The 17931-nt window shown below is 57.4% G+C and overlaps 5 protein-coding genes across 5 annotated transcripts; 3 read left to right on the top strand and 2 right to left on the bottom strand.

Moving 5' to 3' along the window:
• Nucleotides 1-115: 115 nt before the first annotated feature.
• CH63R_10267 (uncharacterized protein) lies at nucleotides 116-310 on the top strand (the record flags this gene model as incomplete). Its single annotated transcript, XM_018305241.1, has 1 exon — nucleotides 116-310. One exon carries the CDS (start codon nucleotides 116-118, stop codon nucleotides 308-310), a length of 195 nt encoding a protein of 64 aa, XP_018154665.1.
• Nucleotides 311-1024: 714 nt separating this feature from the next.
• Nucleotides 1025-8074, top strand: CH63R_10266 (Myb-like DNA-binding domain-containing protein; the record flags this gene model as incomplete). The annotated part of the gene is made up of 1 exon (XM_018305240.1): nucleotides 1025-8074. The coding sequence occupies one exon, from the start codon at nucleotides 1025-1027 to the stop codon at nucleotides 8072-8074; it is 7050 nt and encodes a 2349-aa protein (XP_018154664.1).
• A 1491-nt stretch (nucleotides 8075-9565) lies between these two features.
• Nucleotides 9566-12698, bottom strand: CH63R_10265 (Actin interacting protein 3; the record flags this gene model as incomplete). The annotated part of the gene is made up of 2 exons (XM_018305239.1): nucleotides 9566-12265; nucleotides 12522-12698. 2 exons carry the CDS (start codon nucleotides 12696-12698, stop codon nucleotides 9566-9568), a joined length of 2877 nt encoding a protein of 958 aa, XP_018154663.1.
• A 2019-nt stretch (nucleotides 12699-14717) lies between these two features.
• Nucleotides 14718-16083, bottom strand: CH63R_10264 (Tetracycline resistance protein from transposon; the record flags this gene model as incomplete). Its single annotated transcript, XM_018305238.1, has 5 exons — nucleotides 14718-15090; nucleotides 15332-15466; nucleotides 15567-15704; nucleotides 15771-15957; nucleotides 16041-16083. 5 exons carry the CDS (start codon nucleotides 16081-16083, stop codon nucleotides 14718-14720), a joined length of 876 nt encoding a protein of 291 aa, XP_018154662.1.
• A 1055-nt stretch (nucleotides 16084-17138) lies between these two features.
• CH63R_10263 (Mitochondrial ATP synthase epsilon chain domain-containing protein) lies at nucleotides 17139-17587 on the top strand (the record flags this gene model as incomplete). Its single annotated transcript, XM_018305237.1, has 3 exons — nucleotides 17139-17170; nucleotides 17301-17415; nucleotides 17519-17587. 3 exons carry the CDS (start codon nucleotides 17139-17141, stop codon nucleotides 17585-17587), a joined length of 216 nt encoding a protein of 71 aa, XP_018154661.1.
• Nucleotides 17588-17931: the final 344 nt, after the last annotated feature.

Below are 17931 nucleotides of genomic sequence, written 5' to 3'. Positions count from 1 at the left end.
CGGATTGCTGCTTGTGCCTGAGCTGAGGAGGATCGTTTTACGGTTGGGAGACACGAAGACGTGACACGGCGGACTCGGGGGGTCGGGACGACCATTGAAGGCTTACCTCATCACGATGGCCAAGTACGTACCGCATCTCTTGGAAATTGAGATTTCGGAGGCAGGCCCTGCTGGCCCAGTACTCGAAGTGCCGGGGTCCCGCTACAAGACTCGAAAATGGTCTAGCGTGTCCGGCGGTAAAAGGCTGGCGGCCTGGCGCTGCCCCCAGCGGAACTCTGAGGAGATCCAACCTGAACCTGTCCAAGCCTAGCTCGATTAAGCGCCACTGCACGCGAAACCGTATTTCGCAGGCTGAACCAGTGGCCGGGGGTACCGTACCGTCTTCAATCCTTCAACATCACACGATTGTTCCCCCGAGTGCGTTGGTGTCGCATCTTCCGCGCTTCAGCACACTTGAACACCTAAAGCCCCGCGCCCGCCCTTCGCAAAGTTTACGCAGACTTCGTAGCAACTCCTACCCGCCGGCAACACCACGCAGCCGTCACCCGCTACTTCGATATCTCGACCATCGATACATTCAGACTCAGAAACAGGATACCTTTACGCGGACACACAGCAAACGACGACCCGCCCTCGGATGCACCCACTCCCCGCCGTGTCCGCTTCCCGCTTCCTGACCTCCTGAACACACCACACACAAACCACATACCGCGTCCACACCCGGCGACGCTTGTCCGAGGTTGGGACCCGGCCACTCCAAAAGTCTTCCAACGACCCACGAAAGACCTAGGTTCTCTGGTTCCACGTCCCAGTCATTACATATATGGTATTGGACATTTTATCATAGGCAACGTTAAGGGCTGTCGCCCGGCCTAGTGCGATGTGAGTAGTCTCGCGAGACCTACCAACCCGGGCTCGAGATCAGCATTCAATTCAAAACCCACCATCCGCACGTATGCCCGACCCAGAGTTGGCATCGCTCGAGACAAGTCGAGTCAAGACAACGAGACACCCAACCTCCCCGATGCGCCCTCCCTATGACCACATGAGGCGCCATGCGGATGCGAGGCGTTTCGTCGACCGTCCCGTTCATGCTAATCACGATCTCTACAGGGCTTCGAGATATTCCTCGAGGTATGACGGGGGGGATCGCCGCTCGAGGTCGCCTCGCGACCGCTCGCCCGATCGCTACGAGCGCGCATCTCAGTACAGCGATGGCGACCGCCGTCGATCCTCCGCAGAAGCCCGCTCCAACACTTCAGCCTTTCAGAACAACAGAGATTCTTTTCGCGACAACCTCCCCCGCGACCCTCCCCGGGGGCCCAAGGCTCTTCTAGACCCCCCCAGCGGTCCCCGCGGCGGCGGCTACGCCGGTGACTTTAGAGGACGAGGCAGAGGTCGCGGCCGCGGCTGGGTTCGCGATGACAGCAGGGACCGCGGCCGAGACCGCGACGTCGATTTTAGGGACCGACGCGATGGGCCGTATAGGGACGAGAGAAGCCGCGAACGCGATCGGGACTGGGACCGCCGAGACAGAGAGAGTTATCGCGGACGCCCACGATCCCCTGGTAGAGGGCGCTCACCACCACAGCGCGATTTTCGAGACAGAGATCCCCCCCTCGGCGTCGACGCTGAGAGGTCTAGGAGGGGCTCGAGAGACGGCGGCCCCCCTTCTGCTGGCTCATCCAACTCCGATCCCCCCTTCGGTATGGCTCGCGGCGGTTTCCGAGGAGGCAGGGATCGAGGACGCGGCGGCTGGGACCGAGGCAGAGGGCGCGGCGGCTTCTACGATGACCGCGATCGCTTCGGACCTCGCAGCCGCTCCCAAGAAGGCCGTTGGGGCCGCGACCGCGACGAGCGAGACCGTGGCGACCGATGGATCGACCCTGACGCCCGCAGAGACGCCCGAGACGACCGTGACCCCCGCGAACGTGAGCTACTGAGGCCCAAGGTCGATCGTGAACGAGACCGGGGCATGTCTTCCCAAGCGCCATCGCCCAACACGAAGGACGTGTCGCCTCCACCCCTGGCCCCTTCGGCGCCTGCTTTTGGGACGGTCCCCAGTAGGAATGTCGGTGCCGCCGACGGATCACCCATCATCGGGGGCACCGGTAAACTGCCCCCCACAGCTCCGAGAGCATTCAACGCCGAACGACCCGTCTCCGCAGGACACGGCGGCGGCGGCGGCGGCGGCGATTTCCCAGTACCTCCCACCGGGCCTGCAAAGATGAACCTTACAGAAGGCAGCCCGCCAATTCCTTCGGGCCCCCGTGCTCAGCAACAGAAGCAGCAACGCCCTTCAAGCAAGCAATGGATAAACCCGGCACTGAATGGGAAGAAGATACCCGAGTCACCCAAGACCATGAGGTCGCAGAGCTTCGCTCAGCAGCAACGCCCGGTTCCCTTCCGTCACGAAAGTGTCCCGGCCGAACATGGCGATTATGACAGGCGTCCCCGCAGTAGTGATGCTAAGGCCGACTCTCACAATGACGCCACCGAAGGCTCGGTTAACTCTCTCAACCTCCCGGAGCCTGGTGAAATCATCGTTAAATCTGAACGAGACAGTTACTCGGCCAGAGGATCCATAGATCGAGATTTGGAGCACACGGACGCAAGAGATACCGTCATGACAGGAAATGATGTCCATGGATATGAGGAGCGTCGATCCCCACCACGAAGTGAAGACAAGCCTTTCCTGGCCGAAAGAGTAGCCACCGATAAGGGCTCAGTGGAAAGGAAGGAAGAGCCGCCTCGGTCTGCAAAGAAGACCAGAATGTCAGTGTCAAGAGTTCGGTTTGTATTGCCCCTGCAAGACCCACCGGCGCCTGTTTCTGAGCAGACATCCGAATCCGACGACGACGAGGACTACGGTGAGTATTTCGCCATGGAAATCGCCAAGGAGGAGGCCGAGCTGGAAAGTTTACGCGAAGTCGCCGACAATACCCCGGACAAGATCATTGCTCGCTATGCAAAGGTGTCACACGACGCTTTGGCGGCGCTTGTCCTCGAATCGGAGGGTCTCGTCGATATGCTTGGTCCGGTCCCGGATATCGTCGAACCTGTCAAGGAGGAACCGCCCCCCAAGTCCCCTGTTGTGGAGCAGCGCGAAAACACTCCGCAAGCTCTGAGCCCGGTGATGCCAATCAAGTCGTCGCCAGAGCAGATTGTTGCCGTACCAGAACCTGAAGCTGCATCGGTGCCAGACCCCCTGGTTGAGAAAAAGCCCGAGCAGGTCATCGTCGAGAAGGAGACCGATACTACGACCCATACGACAGCGCAAAAGGAAGTCGGAAAGCAGTCTGAAGACGAAGTCGAAAAGGAGGTCGGAAAACAACTTGAGAAGGAGTCCGAAACTGCTGCTGAGCAGATTGTGGAGAAACCTACCGAAAAACCTACCGAGAACCCCGACGGGAAATCCGTTGAGGAGCCCCAGGAGAAGATCGTCGATAACGACGCGGAGACCCCAGAAGTTGCCGCCAAGGATGCCGCCAAGGATGCCGCCGAAAAGGCACCTGAGCCCGACGTCGAAAAGGTCGAAGTGCCCCAGGTTGACACCGTCCTTGATGAACCACAACCGAAGACGGAGGAAATGGACGTCGACGAACCCGCCCCCATTTCCGCGCCTTCTCCTCCTCGGCATCCCGAAGCGACTAATGTCACCGATGTTGCCATGGAGGATGTGGTCGAGCCCGAAAAACAACCTTCCAAGCCAGTCGCAGAACGCGAGGAGCCACATGGGCCGCTTACCAACGGCCACCCCATACTTCAGCCGCCTGGTGTGCCGGTAGAGACCATTGAAGGAGACAAGGCTTTGCCGAGCACACCTTCCCAGATGGAGGACGACGATGAGGATGATTCGACGGAGTCGGATGACGTGGATGCAGACACGGATGCAATGCTTATTGACACCGTTCGACAGTACTCGGCAACGCCTCCTATTGATAGTCTGCCCGACTACAGCTGTCGCGCTTGGAGTCGAGACAGGGACTTCCTGGAATCTCTCGACTCGGATCCAATCGTGGATGATTTCATCCTGCAGCAACTCGATAAGATTTCTCTAGAAAAGTTGGCAGGGCAAGAGATTGCGCGCAAGGACTACGCCGAAAACTACGTCAAATACCTTGACTTCACGGTCTCGAGTGACCCGATTGCCGTCAAGAGCAGAGAGACGTTTATCAGCTGTCTGCCGACGCCGGAAAAACACGTTCCCATTCCTCCTCCACCTGAACTCAAACCAGAAGGCAGGGGAGCCGGCCGAAGGTATGCAAGCGAACGCGACCTGGAGAGAGTTTTGCAAGCCTCCATGAGAGAGGACGAGGAACGGAAAGAAAGAGAGCAGCGCGCAATGCAGGAGAAGTATCGCAGTGATAAGGAGGCGGTAATCCCTGAGATGTACTGGACAAAGGAGGACCGGGACGCCGAATTTTTCAAGGACACGACTGGTTTCACGCCTGTGGAGAAGCTTGTGCCTGCCTGGCAGATTCTGCCGCCGATCAACAACTTCACGCCCGAAGAGGCCGAACTCTTCGAGAAGAGATATCTCACCAACCCGAAGCAATGGGGCGTGGTCGCCGAGAACATACCGAAACGCAACTTCGGTACTTGCATACAGTACTACTACCTGATGAAGAAGGAACTCAACCTGAAGGAGAAGCTTAAGAAGCAGCCCAAGCGTAGAAAGAAGGGCAGCCGAGGCAAGACGCGATCGAGCGCTTTGGTCTCGGAGCTGGGCAATCCCGAAAACGAGGGTGATGAGAACCAGGAGAACGGCGAGAACGGAGAACGGAGACGGCCGCGCCGTGCTGCTGCCCCGACATGGGGCTTCGAGCAACCCCCTACCGACTCCGACAATGCCACCCCCGCCGGCACGCCTGGCCGTCGTGGAGCCAAGGCGGACCCTGAAAAGCCCGACGGCAGGAAAAGGGGGAGGCGAGCTGCGAAGGACAAGGAGCCCAAGGCCGCCAAACCGCAACAGACGCTTGCTGCGGCTCCGGCACCGGCTTCAGCCAAAGGCCGGTCCCGCTCGAATTCGAGAGTTCAGAACACCGAGTTCCAGCCGCCTCCGCCCGTGCCGATGGAGAACCGCCTTCCGTCCCAGTTTGAAGTCCCAACAACGGGCGTACAGCCTCCGTTTGTCCCCGCCCCGCAGCCGCCTCTGGTGGTACAGGAGCGTCCGGTTTCTCTCACTCCTTCAGCGATATCCGAAGTGATGGCACCTCCATCTCTGCGGCCGGAGCCGCCACCACCTCCTTCGCAGCCCACGATAGCGACGTTTGATATCGCTCAGCCACAGCCTGAACGCCGCGCCCAGAGCCAAGCGTCAAGTTACTGGAGCGTCTCGGAAGCAAATGACTTCCCGGGCCTGTTGAAGTCTTTTGGTACCGACTGGACAGCCATTGCGGGACACATGGGTTCGAAGACAGCAGTCATGGTCAAAAACTACTTTGTCAGACAGAAAGACCAGGGCAAAGCAGAATGGGAGCAATTCGCCGCCGAGGCGGACGCGAAGAGAGTCAGAGGGGAGAAGCTGCCCGATCCACCACCGCCAACCGTCGGCGGACGCAAGAAGTACGACTCGGCACCTGCGTCATCTCACCGGCCTCTGGCGTCGGCGCCCGCCACCCCCGTGCCGTCTGCCACGACCGAGCCGCAGAGCGAAGTACCTGCGACTAAGGTGGAGACCCCAGTCCAGCAGCCTGGAAACCCGCCATTTGGTCGCTTCACGATGCCCATCACTCCTGCACCGCTGCTCCAGCCGCAGCAACAACCCCTGGCGCAGGCACCCCCGCCCGTTCCAGCCACTACCCAGACGCCTCCCCAGGCCCCTCAGCAGACACCGGCGCCAATACAACAGCAGCACCCGGCTGCCCAACCTGCTGTCACGCAGTCAGAATCTCCTATCTCCCGGCCCTTGAGAGCACCGTCTCAGCAAGCCTTCGGCTTCCAAGAAAGGGAGCGAGAATCGGCTCAGCCAGTGAGGATCTCCCAGAAGCCATCTACAATCTCGGTTACCGAACCTGCTCAGCAGCGACCTCTGGCTGCAGCACAACCCATCCAGCCTGCACAGTCTGAGCTGCAGATTGACCGACAACATGCCGAGAGACAGCAGATGGAACGCCAAGCCATGGAGCGACAGCAAATGGAACGACAGCAGCTTGAGCGTCAGAGAATGGAGCAACAGCAGATCGAGCGGCAACAGATTGAGAGACAGCAGATTGAGAGGCAACAAATCGAGAGGCAGCAGATGGAACGACAGCAGATCGAGAGGCAACAGATTGAGAGGCAGCAAATGGAGCGACAGCAGCTTGAGAGACAAGCAATCGAGAGGCAGCAGATAGAACGGCAACAACTGGAAAGGCAGCAAATGGAGCGGCAGCAGGCTGAACGACAGCAGATGGAAAGGCAGAAGATGGAGGCGCAACAGTCCAAGGAACACCTGCGCCCGACTGAGCGCACACGACTGAAGCAGGAGCCCGAGATGACGCCGCCGCACCATCACTACGAGCCGTTCTCATATGGCCAGCAGCCAGTCCGGAGCGTTCCGCCACCTCGATCCGAACCTCCGGCCGGACCAAGACAGCCTGCCGAACCACCACGGTCTGTAGCGACCCCTGTTCCACAAGCATACGGCCAGCCCATGCCGCAACCAGGCGGACGCTTGCTCGGAGATCCTCAGCCGTCCGTCTCGACGCCTCCTGGCCAGAGACCGAATGTTGCGCAACGTCCCATGCCCACCCACATGGACTCTTACGGCACTCCTCCTCAGCAGCCGCAATCGCTGTCGGCCGCTGCATCTCGTCCGTCGGCTTCGGAGCGCAAGACATCGAACATCATGTCACTGCTCAACGACGACCCTCCGTCCGCTGCCGCCGCCGCCGCACCCACGCCTCCTCCTCAGCCCAAGCGCCTCAACGACATGACCCAAGTCAAGCCATCGCCGACACCTCCTCCGCAGAGCATGTCGAGAGGTCCTGCCCCTCCACCGGCACCAACCCCGCTACGCCCAGAGCGGGAGGCCCCTCAGGCCTACCCCTATGGCCGCAATGCTCCATCAGCGTCTGCGATGCCTCCTCTGAAGCCGACATACACGGCCTCGCCACAAGCGCAGCATATGAGTGCGCCAAGATCGACTATCCTTTCGCCGCATGACTCGGGACCAGCACTCGAGCGTGAATTTTACCGTTCGTACCAACACCAGCCTCAGGCAACGAACTCGCCACAGATTGCGCAGCCTTACACACCGCAGTCGCAGCCCTCAAGGGATGCGTATCAGCCTCAAACCGGCTACCCTGGATATGGTGCCCCTGCCGCTCACGCCGGCTCACCACCGGCCCAATACGCGGTTCATCCGTCGGCCTCTAGGCGAGAGCCGCCGCCGCCGCAGAACCGTGAATCGGCATGGCCTCCTGGGCCCCAGGGACACGCCATGGGGCAGCCGCAACCGCCGCAGCAACAGCCTTCCTGGCCCCCGCAGTCTCACCCGGCGACCCACGCGCAGCCGCCGAAACGATCCCAGCAAGCGCCGCCTCCGCAGAACTGGGCTTCGCCGCACATGTCGTCTCAGAAAGCACCTCCGTCGGGCTCGGCCGTTCCACAGCAGTCCTGGGCTTCCGGTCCGCCTCAGCAGCAGCAGCAGCAGCAGCCCCAGCCGCCGCAGCAGCAGCAACCGCCGCCTCACCACCATATGCCAATGCGCGACGACCGGGGCGCGTCCATCTATGGCCAGATTCCTCCCCAGCATCAGCATGCGATGCAAGGGCGATACCCACCCGTCTCCCGAGCGCCAGAGCCGATGCCACCTCAAGCGCAGCAGGCATACCCGCCACGTTATGCATCCACGCCCGCGCCCGGTGATCAGATGCCGCCGCGTAGCTACACGCCTGTAGGATACGACGCACGTGGTCCTCCTGCCGGGCCTTACCCTCCGGACCCACGCGAAATGCAAATGCGTGAAATGAGTCGCGACCCCAGAGACCCGAGAGATCCCAGGGAAATACAACAGCAGGAGATGCTGCAGCGCCAGTTGCGTCCACATGACGGCTATGGCAGACAACCTGATCGTTATGGCAGGTAGGCGCACCGGGGGTTTGTCCATTGTCACAACATAGTGTACCACAATCAAGAAGTCGTCTTTTACGAGGGGTTAATGGGGCTTTCTGCCTTGGGTACTGGAAGCACGGGGAGCTTGTAGATGGAGGAAAGGAGAGAAGGGATTTTGTATTCATATTGTTTTACAATGCACAAAGCAGAAGGGCGACTTCAATGGAATTCAAGCTATTTAATCAACGACGTTCGTGTATCTCTAAATCAGGAAACATGGTGAGTGATAAGCCACGGGGCAGGGAGACTGGACAGAGTATGCCTACTTTCCTGTTTCTGGCGGACCTTCTTTAGTCATTACGTTCCCTTACAACAACCGCCTTTTGACTCTCCCCCTTTACTTTGTTCTTTAGAGCCTTGGCTATGGCAGACACCATCACCCTCGGACGCGTTGGTAAAGCCTCGACCCCGACCTCGGTGGGCGGCATGGTGTGGTCTGCGTGCCAGACTCGTGATCGATCAGATGGATGAGGCAAAGTCAGCCTGACCACCCCTTTTCTTTCCGACGGCGGCAGTCCAATGATGGGGATGGAACAACGAGAAAGAGAGAGAGGGAAAGAAGCCCGCGGGGGATCACCCAAAAGGGTGTTCTCCGCGCCCCCAGCCCGAATCCACGCCCGACGCCCCCTCCCCCGAAGATCCAGCCAGCCATGAGCTTCCCTTGGGATAGCCAAATCGCCAACTCGTTTGTTCATTCCAATAGATGCCTTGGGTAAAAAAGGCGCAAATCGGCCATGCCTGATTTGTTCTTTGCGTCGAGGGCGGCGGCGGGATAGGGTGCTAGCCACCGCGAACTACGTCCGCGGTTGTATTCTTCAACGGAGGAGGGGCATGTTTGGTTCCCTAGACATGAGTCTGACGGACAAACGAGAAAGAAAACCTCCGGACTCCCAAGGTCGATGATGTTCAGAATGTCGGTGTTACTTTGTTCGTTGTAGTTGGTGACAGAGCGGTTAGCATTGGGGGACCTGTCCGCCGTCCTTGCGAAGCGACTCAACTCAATTTTGTGAGGCGGTTGAAACCCCAATCCGGCGAGCGTCTGCATGCTAATGTAGTCAAACTTTGTCGGCCGCGTAATATGCAAGCAGTTTTTGTCCCGTAGTAGGTGGGAAACGTGCCCCTGCCATGCTCGGGAGCAGACTTGATGAGTCTGGACAGGCGTCACACGCCATCAAAGGGGAAGTATGTTCATGCTGCAAAAATTCATAATCCATGATTCGCCTTCGCTAAAAGCTACTATCGACGTGCGCAAAAACAGATACGCACCCAGCCGGGCAAACAACTGTACCCTGTGTAATGCGGAAGACGAAATTGGAGAAGCAAAAACCATGCCCCAGACTCCACCATGCGAGAGATCTGGCCGTAGAAGAAGAGGGGGGCCCACGGAACAGAGAAAACGTGCGAGATAAACAAAAGGTTTGACATATCCTCCATACGGGCATAACGCATATGTTTGGGCCTCCATCTAGGCCGCTGGCGGTGCCGCCGATGCCGCGGCCTTGTCTGCGTCGGCCGGAGCGTCGGCGCTGTTGGCCTCACCAGTAGCCCCCCCTTCTTCCTCTTCCTCTTCCTCTTCTACCTCTTCATATTCGACTTCTTCCTCTTCCTCCTCGGCGACGACGCCGTTCTGTCTTTCCCAGACTTGTCGCCGGATCATGTCGTCTTTGGCCTTTCGGGCCCTCTCCACCTCCTCGAAACCACCAGACTTCTTCAGCTTGCCTTCCTCCACGAAATTCGAAAGCTCCCTCTGGAGTTCGTTGCCCTTTCGGCCCTCGAGCTCCTTCTGCCTCAGTTTTTCGGCCCGCTCGATGGCTTCGAGTCGGTTTTCGTGGTTGGGCTGCAGCGCCCTCACCTCCCCAAGAACACCGTCCTTGGCTGCGTTGGGGTCGGAGCTGTTTCCGAGGCTGTTCAACCCCTTAGAGAAGTTGCGGGCGGTGCCGGCGCTGGCGGTCGTTCCATTATCCTTGAGTTGCTCCTTGGTAGCCTGCTCAACCAGAGCAAAGGTCTCGGATGCCTTCTCCAAGTCGTCCTGCAGGTCGATCATGAGGTCCTCCATAAGGCGCAGCTCGTCACGGCCCTTGCAGACGTCCTCGAGCTCCTTCTCCCAGATCTTGGTCCAGATGGGCTTCTCTTCCTTCATGTAATCCTCCACCTTTTTGAGCTCCTTTGAAAGTTTCGTAATGTCCATGGCAACGGTCTCCAGTTGCCTAGGTAGCGGCCGCACGCCACGATGAACCACGTCTTTTCGGAGGTCCTCCACCAGGTCTTGCAGATCGTCAACCCTGGCGACAAGTCGGTCAGAGTCCGTGTTGAGCTGTTCGCGGCCCTTGGTGACATAAGCATGGCCGGTATCACCCTCAATAGTGGGGATCGAGGTTTTCACCACCGCGGCCTTGACGTTGCTTGCCTTGGCGCGAATGGCGGACATGGAGCCTTGGATCTCCGACTGGAAGTTGGAGTATGCTTGACGCATGACGGCCAGATCACGGCGAAGGGTCTGGATCTCGGTAATGTGTCCAGCGGCGAGTTTACGGCCGCCCGCGACGCCAACTGACTTGGTCCCGTCAGCGGGCGCCGAGACAGCAGGTGGCGCAGAAGCCAACCTTGCCATCTCTGTGGCCGCTTCCTGCTGTCGTTCAGATACTCTCTGTATCGCCAGGCTCTGGTCGTCCATGTTCTGCTTCACGTCCTGCACGATCTTCTTAAGTTGTCCGATGCCCTCGTCAATATGTCGCTTGACTTCGTCAAGTGGCTCGACGTTCAACACCAAGACGGTTCGATCCTTGATGTCCGAGAGGTCCTCAAGTTCGTGTCTGACGCCGGATACGGGGTCCTGGATGTAGATTTCCGGCAAGTCCGCGCCGTTGGCATGCGTGTTCCATGAGAACTTCTCGATGAAGGCCAGCTGGAGCCGCCCAATAGAAAGCTCGCTGTAACCTTCAGGCAGCACGAATTTCTTGACCTTTGACTTGTATTGCAGGAATAAAGTCAGGTCTGTCGTCAACGGCGGAGATTGCTCGTGAAGGAAGCTGGCGTCTCGCTTCTTTTCGGGCGTCCTGATCACCGGTGACTCCTTTTGCTCGTCCTTGTTTGGCGATTCAGGTTTGCGATCATCATCGGGAGACATGATAGGGAGGTCATCGCTCAAGGGTCCCTTCAACGTGGCGCTAGGTTGGGGGTACTTGTCTTCGGGTGTCTGAATCGTTGGGCTCTCGGGTCTCGCTGCCGGCAGTTCGGCCGGAGGCTCCTCATTGTTGCGACTTTGAGCCCTCACAGGCGACGTATCCAGCTGCGGCTGCTTTGGCACGCGACTCTGGCGGACGGTCTCCCGAGTCTGAACGGCACGCAGAGACTCCCGGACTTCGCCTCGGCCGCGGTTGGGTATGGGCGAGTTTTGTGACGGCAACATAGGCACGCCATTCATGGCGCTGCCCAAGTGTTTGGATATTTGGTATTGCGAGTATCGCCGAGAAGCCCTTCTCTCCAGGTCGCCTCCTTTCTGCAGAGCGGCGAAGGCACTCGATTGCTGCTTGGGAGGCGGGGGCGGCGGGGGGAACGAATCGACATTGACCTCTGCGGACGGCGCGGACGGCATCGACGCCTCGTCGCCGGGGTACGGCGGCACGACGGAGATGTTCTGCATCGTATTGCTGGACAGAGAAGACTGTTCCGAATTAACGGAGCCGCGCGACTGGTCCCTCGGGGCCATGTAGCGACGGTTTGGAGATGTACTTGCCGGGCCACCTGCCGACTGGGACGATTCTCTCTGGGCGTCTGGCCGGTACCCATTCTGTATGCCCTCCTCCAGCAGATTCGTCAAACCAGTATTCGCGCTACCGATCGTACTCGTGCTCGTCGTCCGCTCAGGCGCGCCAGCCGAACCACCGCTCTCCCTGTCTCTCGGCTGCTTCTGCCGCAGCTTCTGCTGCTTGCGCTTCAATCCGTGGAGCAGATTAATGATGATATCCCGAATGCGCGGCAGGTATTTCTCCAAGCTCTCGGTGCTTGCTTCTTGGCTCAGGGTGGCCTCTAGTATGCTTCGTAGCAACTCGGGGACGTTGCCTAGGTCGGAGGTATCCACGTTGATGGCTGTAAAGGCCCGGCAGGCCATGTTGAACTCGTATCCCAGCCGGACATACACATCGGACACCTGGCCATCGGTAGCCTGGCCACGCGACCATTGTGTCAGTGTTTCTAGGAGTTGTTTAGTCGCGACTAGCAAGTGGGTGACACTTTTCTCGATTTGCGATAAGGGCATGGCTGAGCTAGTAGAGTTCTATTATGGAGGATTGGATTAGCTGCAGGCACCACCAAGTGGATAGTAAATGAATGGGCGATAGTCTGTTGCAAAGATGATGCTCTGCAACGGATTGCTGTCTGAAGATGGACTCCTGGCTGTTGGAATGTGCAATCATACTCACATTCGATCTCCGCATCCCGCCACTTGGCGGGGCGGATCGGTTGGAGGCGTTGGAAGCCCTCGGCTGCATCCCGGAAGCAGGTGATATAGATCGAACTGGCACATTTGGCGGAGGTCCAGGTTCAGCCCCTGGGGAGCGCCGTTGCATGCGCTGTGAAGAGCCTGGCGCCTGCATCATAGGTTGAAATAGAGGGTTGGAGTTGTGCTTGTCGCAAATATTATGTCCTCCTCTACCTCGCTCTTCCCCAAGCTGGTTGTCCGATCCAAGATACCCAGAGGCAAGAGCAAAAGGTCGGGAGACAGCTATTGAAGCAATGTGATCGACCGGCTCGGTTGCGGTTGCAGTTATTTAGGAGGGGGGTTGCCGACCATGCCACTGGCAGCAAAGGAAGCAGCAGCAGCGAAATGTGCTGGACTGTCGGGTGAAAGAAAGTCGCAGGTTCCTTATCTGATGCCTGAGAAGGAGGATTTCTGTGCAGCGGCGAGGGTCGGTAGGAGGGAATCGTTAGGTCTGGATGCTGCGAAAGGGTGCTAATTGTGTGGGTGGAGGTGTAGGAGATGGAAGCTGTGGAAGCAATAGCAGCAACGCGTTAGAGCGCAAAACGGGGTCCTGCAATGCAATGCAATGCCTTGCTAGCGGCTGTCTGTCCCTCAGGATTTCTGTTATTGTCTGTACACAATCGCGTGCGCAAGTGTGTTACTGGCTTACAGAGTGTCTAAAAAAATAAGTAGGATGACTAGAAGTTGCAGATGCTGGAGCGCAAAGCAGTGCAAAGCAAAAGGCCAAAGCGATTACGAGGTGGGATTTAGCGTGAGTGGTGAAGGCATGTATGTATGTATGTACGAGGTATACATACACAGGTCGGATCACGTATATGCAATGTATGTTGAACCGTGTTCGGAAAGCGGAGAGTCTTGTCCATGGCCTTTTCAGCCCAAAGACCCAGCATCCAGGCCCAAGGCCCCGAAAAGGCCCGCTGGAGAAAATCCGCACGCGTTCAGTCATTCACTCCTTGAAGTCTCCTTCACTTCACAAGTCCCTTTTCCGCCCCTTGCTGTGCCCTCTTTTTGCCATGTCCACTGTTGATGTTGCCCCCCAGTCAAAGACTCAGGCTACCTTACCTAGGCTGCTAGGCAGGTACAGTACAGAAAAGGTACAGACTCGTCACCTTGTTTATGGTGCCCTTGTGTCCCCAGTTCCAGTCCGCTGCCCGTCACCTCATCCTGACAGTGGATCCAAGACTTGCTTTCTGATTGGCTTCTATTCTTTCTTAGTGGCTTGACATCCATGCTCGTTCCTCAACCCAGCATGCACGTGCCCCAATTACCAGCCACCTGATATGCCATTCCGCTCACATCACATCTATCCATCCATTCACCTTCACCCAAGGCCACCACCCACAACCCCTTGAGCTGGATACGTGCAATCTCTGCGATGAAACACAGTGGAATGTTTCAAAACAATAGCAGGCTGTAAGGTCTACGGATATGCCAGATGCAACCTCAACCTCAGCAGCGCAATCTCTTATGTCCATACAGGCGTTCTGGGGTACGTCGAACCTGTCGTCATGAGGGATTTCTGTCCCCATTTCCCACTCCATTCAAGTTCTTCGCAAAGCCAACAAAATTATACAAAAAAATGTCCGGGCGTTGCTTCGATTAGCTTGACGCATCGTTGCTCTCTCCTCTTCAGACGTCCGCCTAATGTGGTAAACACCAACACGAGGACATGGTCAGTGCATTCAGGCTTCACCAGTCTTCTGCTGTCACTCGAGTCAAAGGACCTTCGCTCGATGCCCGAACCCTGCGAGCCATTGTCGGAGGAAGACCAGTCTGTCGTTTCAACAGTCCCGCGAGGCCAGGCACCCCATGGACTCGGGCGCATCATGACATCACGAATCGCAATTGTCGAGCCGCAGGCTCACCTGGTTCACTCCGACAATCCTGCACAATACTCTCCACGATCCACGAAATCAAGTGTTGGGCTTTTGGTCTCTCTCTCATCATACAAGGTTGGATGAAGGTTGGGTAGCACGTTTTTTGCATTTGACAAGACGCTGCTGCGCCACACGACAAGATGAAGATCGCCTCCCTATCCCGGGAGCATGGGTAACCAATACGGAATAAAGCAACCCCCCGTGGGTAGCAGGGACCTTAACCCGACCACAAACCTACCGTGCCGTCATTTCCTCTGCTTTTAAGGCGCCAGCAGCCGGCGCATGAAAAAAAGAATGAGTGCACCATGCCGGCAGCCAGCGGATGGAACACCTATGGTGTCTCGGACTTGACAAGCCTCGTTATCGACATCGCGATGGTCGTCCGCGGCGAACCCGGCGTGAACATATAGTCGCGCATGAGCTCCTTCGTCAGCCGCTGCACTTTGTTCATGCGGAATGGGCATCTCGTTCTCGAACGCCTTGATCCCCCCGTCAAGCAGGTCGGGGTCGCCTCTTTTGCTTGCTGTGTGGATGATGGCACTTGCCAACTTCATCGCGTCCTCAAGCGTGACGTTAACACCCTCGCCTAAAAGTGGTGTCGACGAGTGCGCTGTGTCCCCAATGACCGTGACACTACACCGGTTCGGTCACATGAAGTCCACCGGGAGCTTGTAAAGCGATCTCAACGTGCAGTCACCTTCCACTTTAACTATTGCCTCTGTCAGCTCTTGGCCCCAATCCCGGTGTAGGATCAGCAGAGCCTTCTATGCTTCGTCAAGGTCGTTCAAATCGTATCCTAGACGTCTGGTGAAGCCCAATCCTCGCCGCCGTCCAAGGCGGTGGACGCATACACAATCAGGCTTCCGTCGCCCACTTGCTGGATGGTAAGTCGCTTGCCGTCACTGTTGGCAAAACGCCGTCTTTGTCGGCCAGCTTGTAAACGTCAGTGGCCGTCTCGGCCGCACTCGGAATGACCATGCCAAATGTGCTGATTTCGGCCCAAAGCGGTCTGATGTCCGTTGTCGGGAATTTGCTAACCTTGCTTCATACCCCGTCTGCCCCTATTACAAAGTAGAAGCCAGTAACGGCGGTATGCTCAAAGATGAGACTGCTTATGGGTGACTTCCTTGAGGTGGTGCCCCCACTTGATCACAGCTACGGGGAGGGATTCGGCGAGAAGCTTGCGCAGCTTCGGCCGGTCGATCTCGGGCCGCTCCTGGATCGAGCTACCAGAACCCGTCGCGGACCTAACGAACCAGGGCTTGTTGTTCTAGTTGAAGATGGCTATGTACTGTCCGTCGTATCTCGCATACTTCAAGAACTCGTCAAAAAGGCCGGCCTGCTTCAACGCGGCCAGTCCATTCTCTGTGTGCAGGTCTAAGCTGCTCCCGCTCTGGGATCGAAAGTCCGGCGAAGCCTCGCCTTCGAATACTGCTGCTTCGACGATGGCCAGATATGGCGGGCGCGCCGGCATACACCCAACGGGTCTACTGGAAGAAGCTGAGAGCAGCGGTGGTAAAAGCTAAGAGAACAGGAGAGTCCGAGCAAAAAGACAACTTGTATCTTTCACAAGAGAAGCTTACTGGCAGGTCCTGCTCCAACGATTGCTGCGCGGGGGGCCGGCATGACTTCAGCGACCCTCGGGGTTGTGTTAGGCGTACAAATGGTTCAGACGAATGGCGGGATAGCGTGTTGTTGACGTTATTCGGATGGACAGGATGGAACGACACGATCCTGTGGCTGAAGAAATGGTGCTTCGGCGTGGAGACCTTGTTTTACATTAACGAAGTAGAGGATTTCGATGCAGGTCGCTCAACGGATAGCGCGAGAGACGACAATTGCTAGAAGATACTCGCGGGCGTGAAGTCACATCGAAACAATCGGGTATATTTTCCACCAAGTTTGTTTGGTTGGATTGGAGCTGTCGATGGCGTCCTGGGCTGTTAGTCGGCCATGGGTTCACGGAGAATGGAACATCTAAACCGATTCCACGCGTCATCACGCTTGCATCCGCATTCGTCAGTAGCGGAGCGAAATCCCCGGGTAACTTGGCAAGTCATCACCTGCGGGTCATGTCAAGTTTGCCCAGGTGGTCAACGCCTTAAATCTTGAGATACCAACGAACCCCAAAAACGACGGATCTAAGAACATGTCAAGATTGCGGGAAAAGTGCCCCGTATAAGACTGTGAAACAGCTCTATGATGGTGCGGAAGACGCTGTCGGCGCAGGCTACCTAGTCAGTGGTTGCACTGCAGCGCAGCACCTGGAGCCGCTGAGGTCCACGCAAGTCAACATGCACAGGCCGGCCGTCCGTGCTAATGAAGTAATTATCGTTGTGACAATTAACCCGATAGAAAAGATGTCTGAATAATACGAGTGATGACCGATGGTTTTCTGGGATCATTGGCGGACGGGTCGGTCTGTAATTGTGGTTATGAGTCTGATAGAAAGGACAGTAGCATCTGATCTTCCGGAATTCTGAGTGGCCCGGGCCGAGTTGCTGCGAGGCCTGACAGCGGTGGAGCCACCATCCTGTGAGTTGACATGTCTCTCTGCCTGAGGCCACTAAAGGCATCCAACTCGGAGCTTGCGCTTCGGAATCTAGAAACCTTCAATTGATCACATCCCCGAGCTGCCCCCCCATAACCACCTTCATCAACCCATACAAACAACCGCCAAAATGGTCTTCGCCTGGAAAGCCGCCGGTCTCACGTGAGTCAATTGACGACCCTCGACCCTTTCCCGCACCCGTTTTTCGACGGGAGTCGAGCACGATCCAAGTCTGGGAGATGGGGGAGATGGGACAGAGGAAAAAGCTAACCCGGCAACCCCCGATTTCCAGCTACAACCGCTACCTCGCCGTCGCTTCGCGCGTCGTGCGCCGCAGCCTGAAGGAGGACAAGAGAATCATCGCCGAGCGCCGCGGAGGGACTGAACTCCGTTTCGCCAAGTGGGAGGTAAGAAGACTTGCACCCGGGACCGCGAGACAGATGACCCATGATGGGGGGTTTGAAAGCGAAAACGCAACAGAGATGACTGACTTGAAATACCGCATTGCAGAACGGCAAGCAGAACGAGCCCAAGCTCCTGTCGCAGGCCACCGTCAACGTCCCTCCTCCGTCTTCGTAAACGACTCGACTTTTTCGCCCAAGACTTGATTGTATGAGACGGGGAAGGAGATGATGCATCCATCGGAGGCTATCGAGGGATAGATGGGAATTGGAGGGGGAGGAAGTGAATACACATGCCCCCTTCCGAGAACCCGCCGGCTCCTAGGCAGTGAGCTGCTGTAACATATCAAAAGTGGCATAATCTATCAATTCGAAGTGCCGTCCTAGACCGATGTTCATTTGAAACGTGCTGGGTGGGTGGGGAATGAACGAATGAATGACCTTGCAATGTTGCGATGGCGGCTGAGGCGCCGCGGGTGGCCGCAATGCGCACTCGACGCAGTGTGTACGGATACGTACGGC

This window comes from Colletotrichum higginsianum (genome assembly GCF_001672515.1).
Source record: "Colletotrichum higginsianum IMI 349063 chromosome 7 map unlocalized unitig_7, whole genome shotgun sequence".
Classification (NCBI taxonomy): Eukaryota; Fungi; Ascomycota; class Sordariomycetes; order Glomerellales; family Glomerellaceae; genus Colletotrichum; species Colletotrichum higginsianum.
The sequence above is the reverse complement of the archived record's forward strand: the minus strand, read 5'-3'. Positions and strand labels throughout refer to the sequence as shown.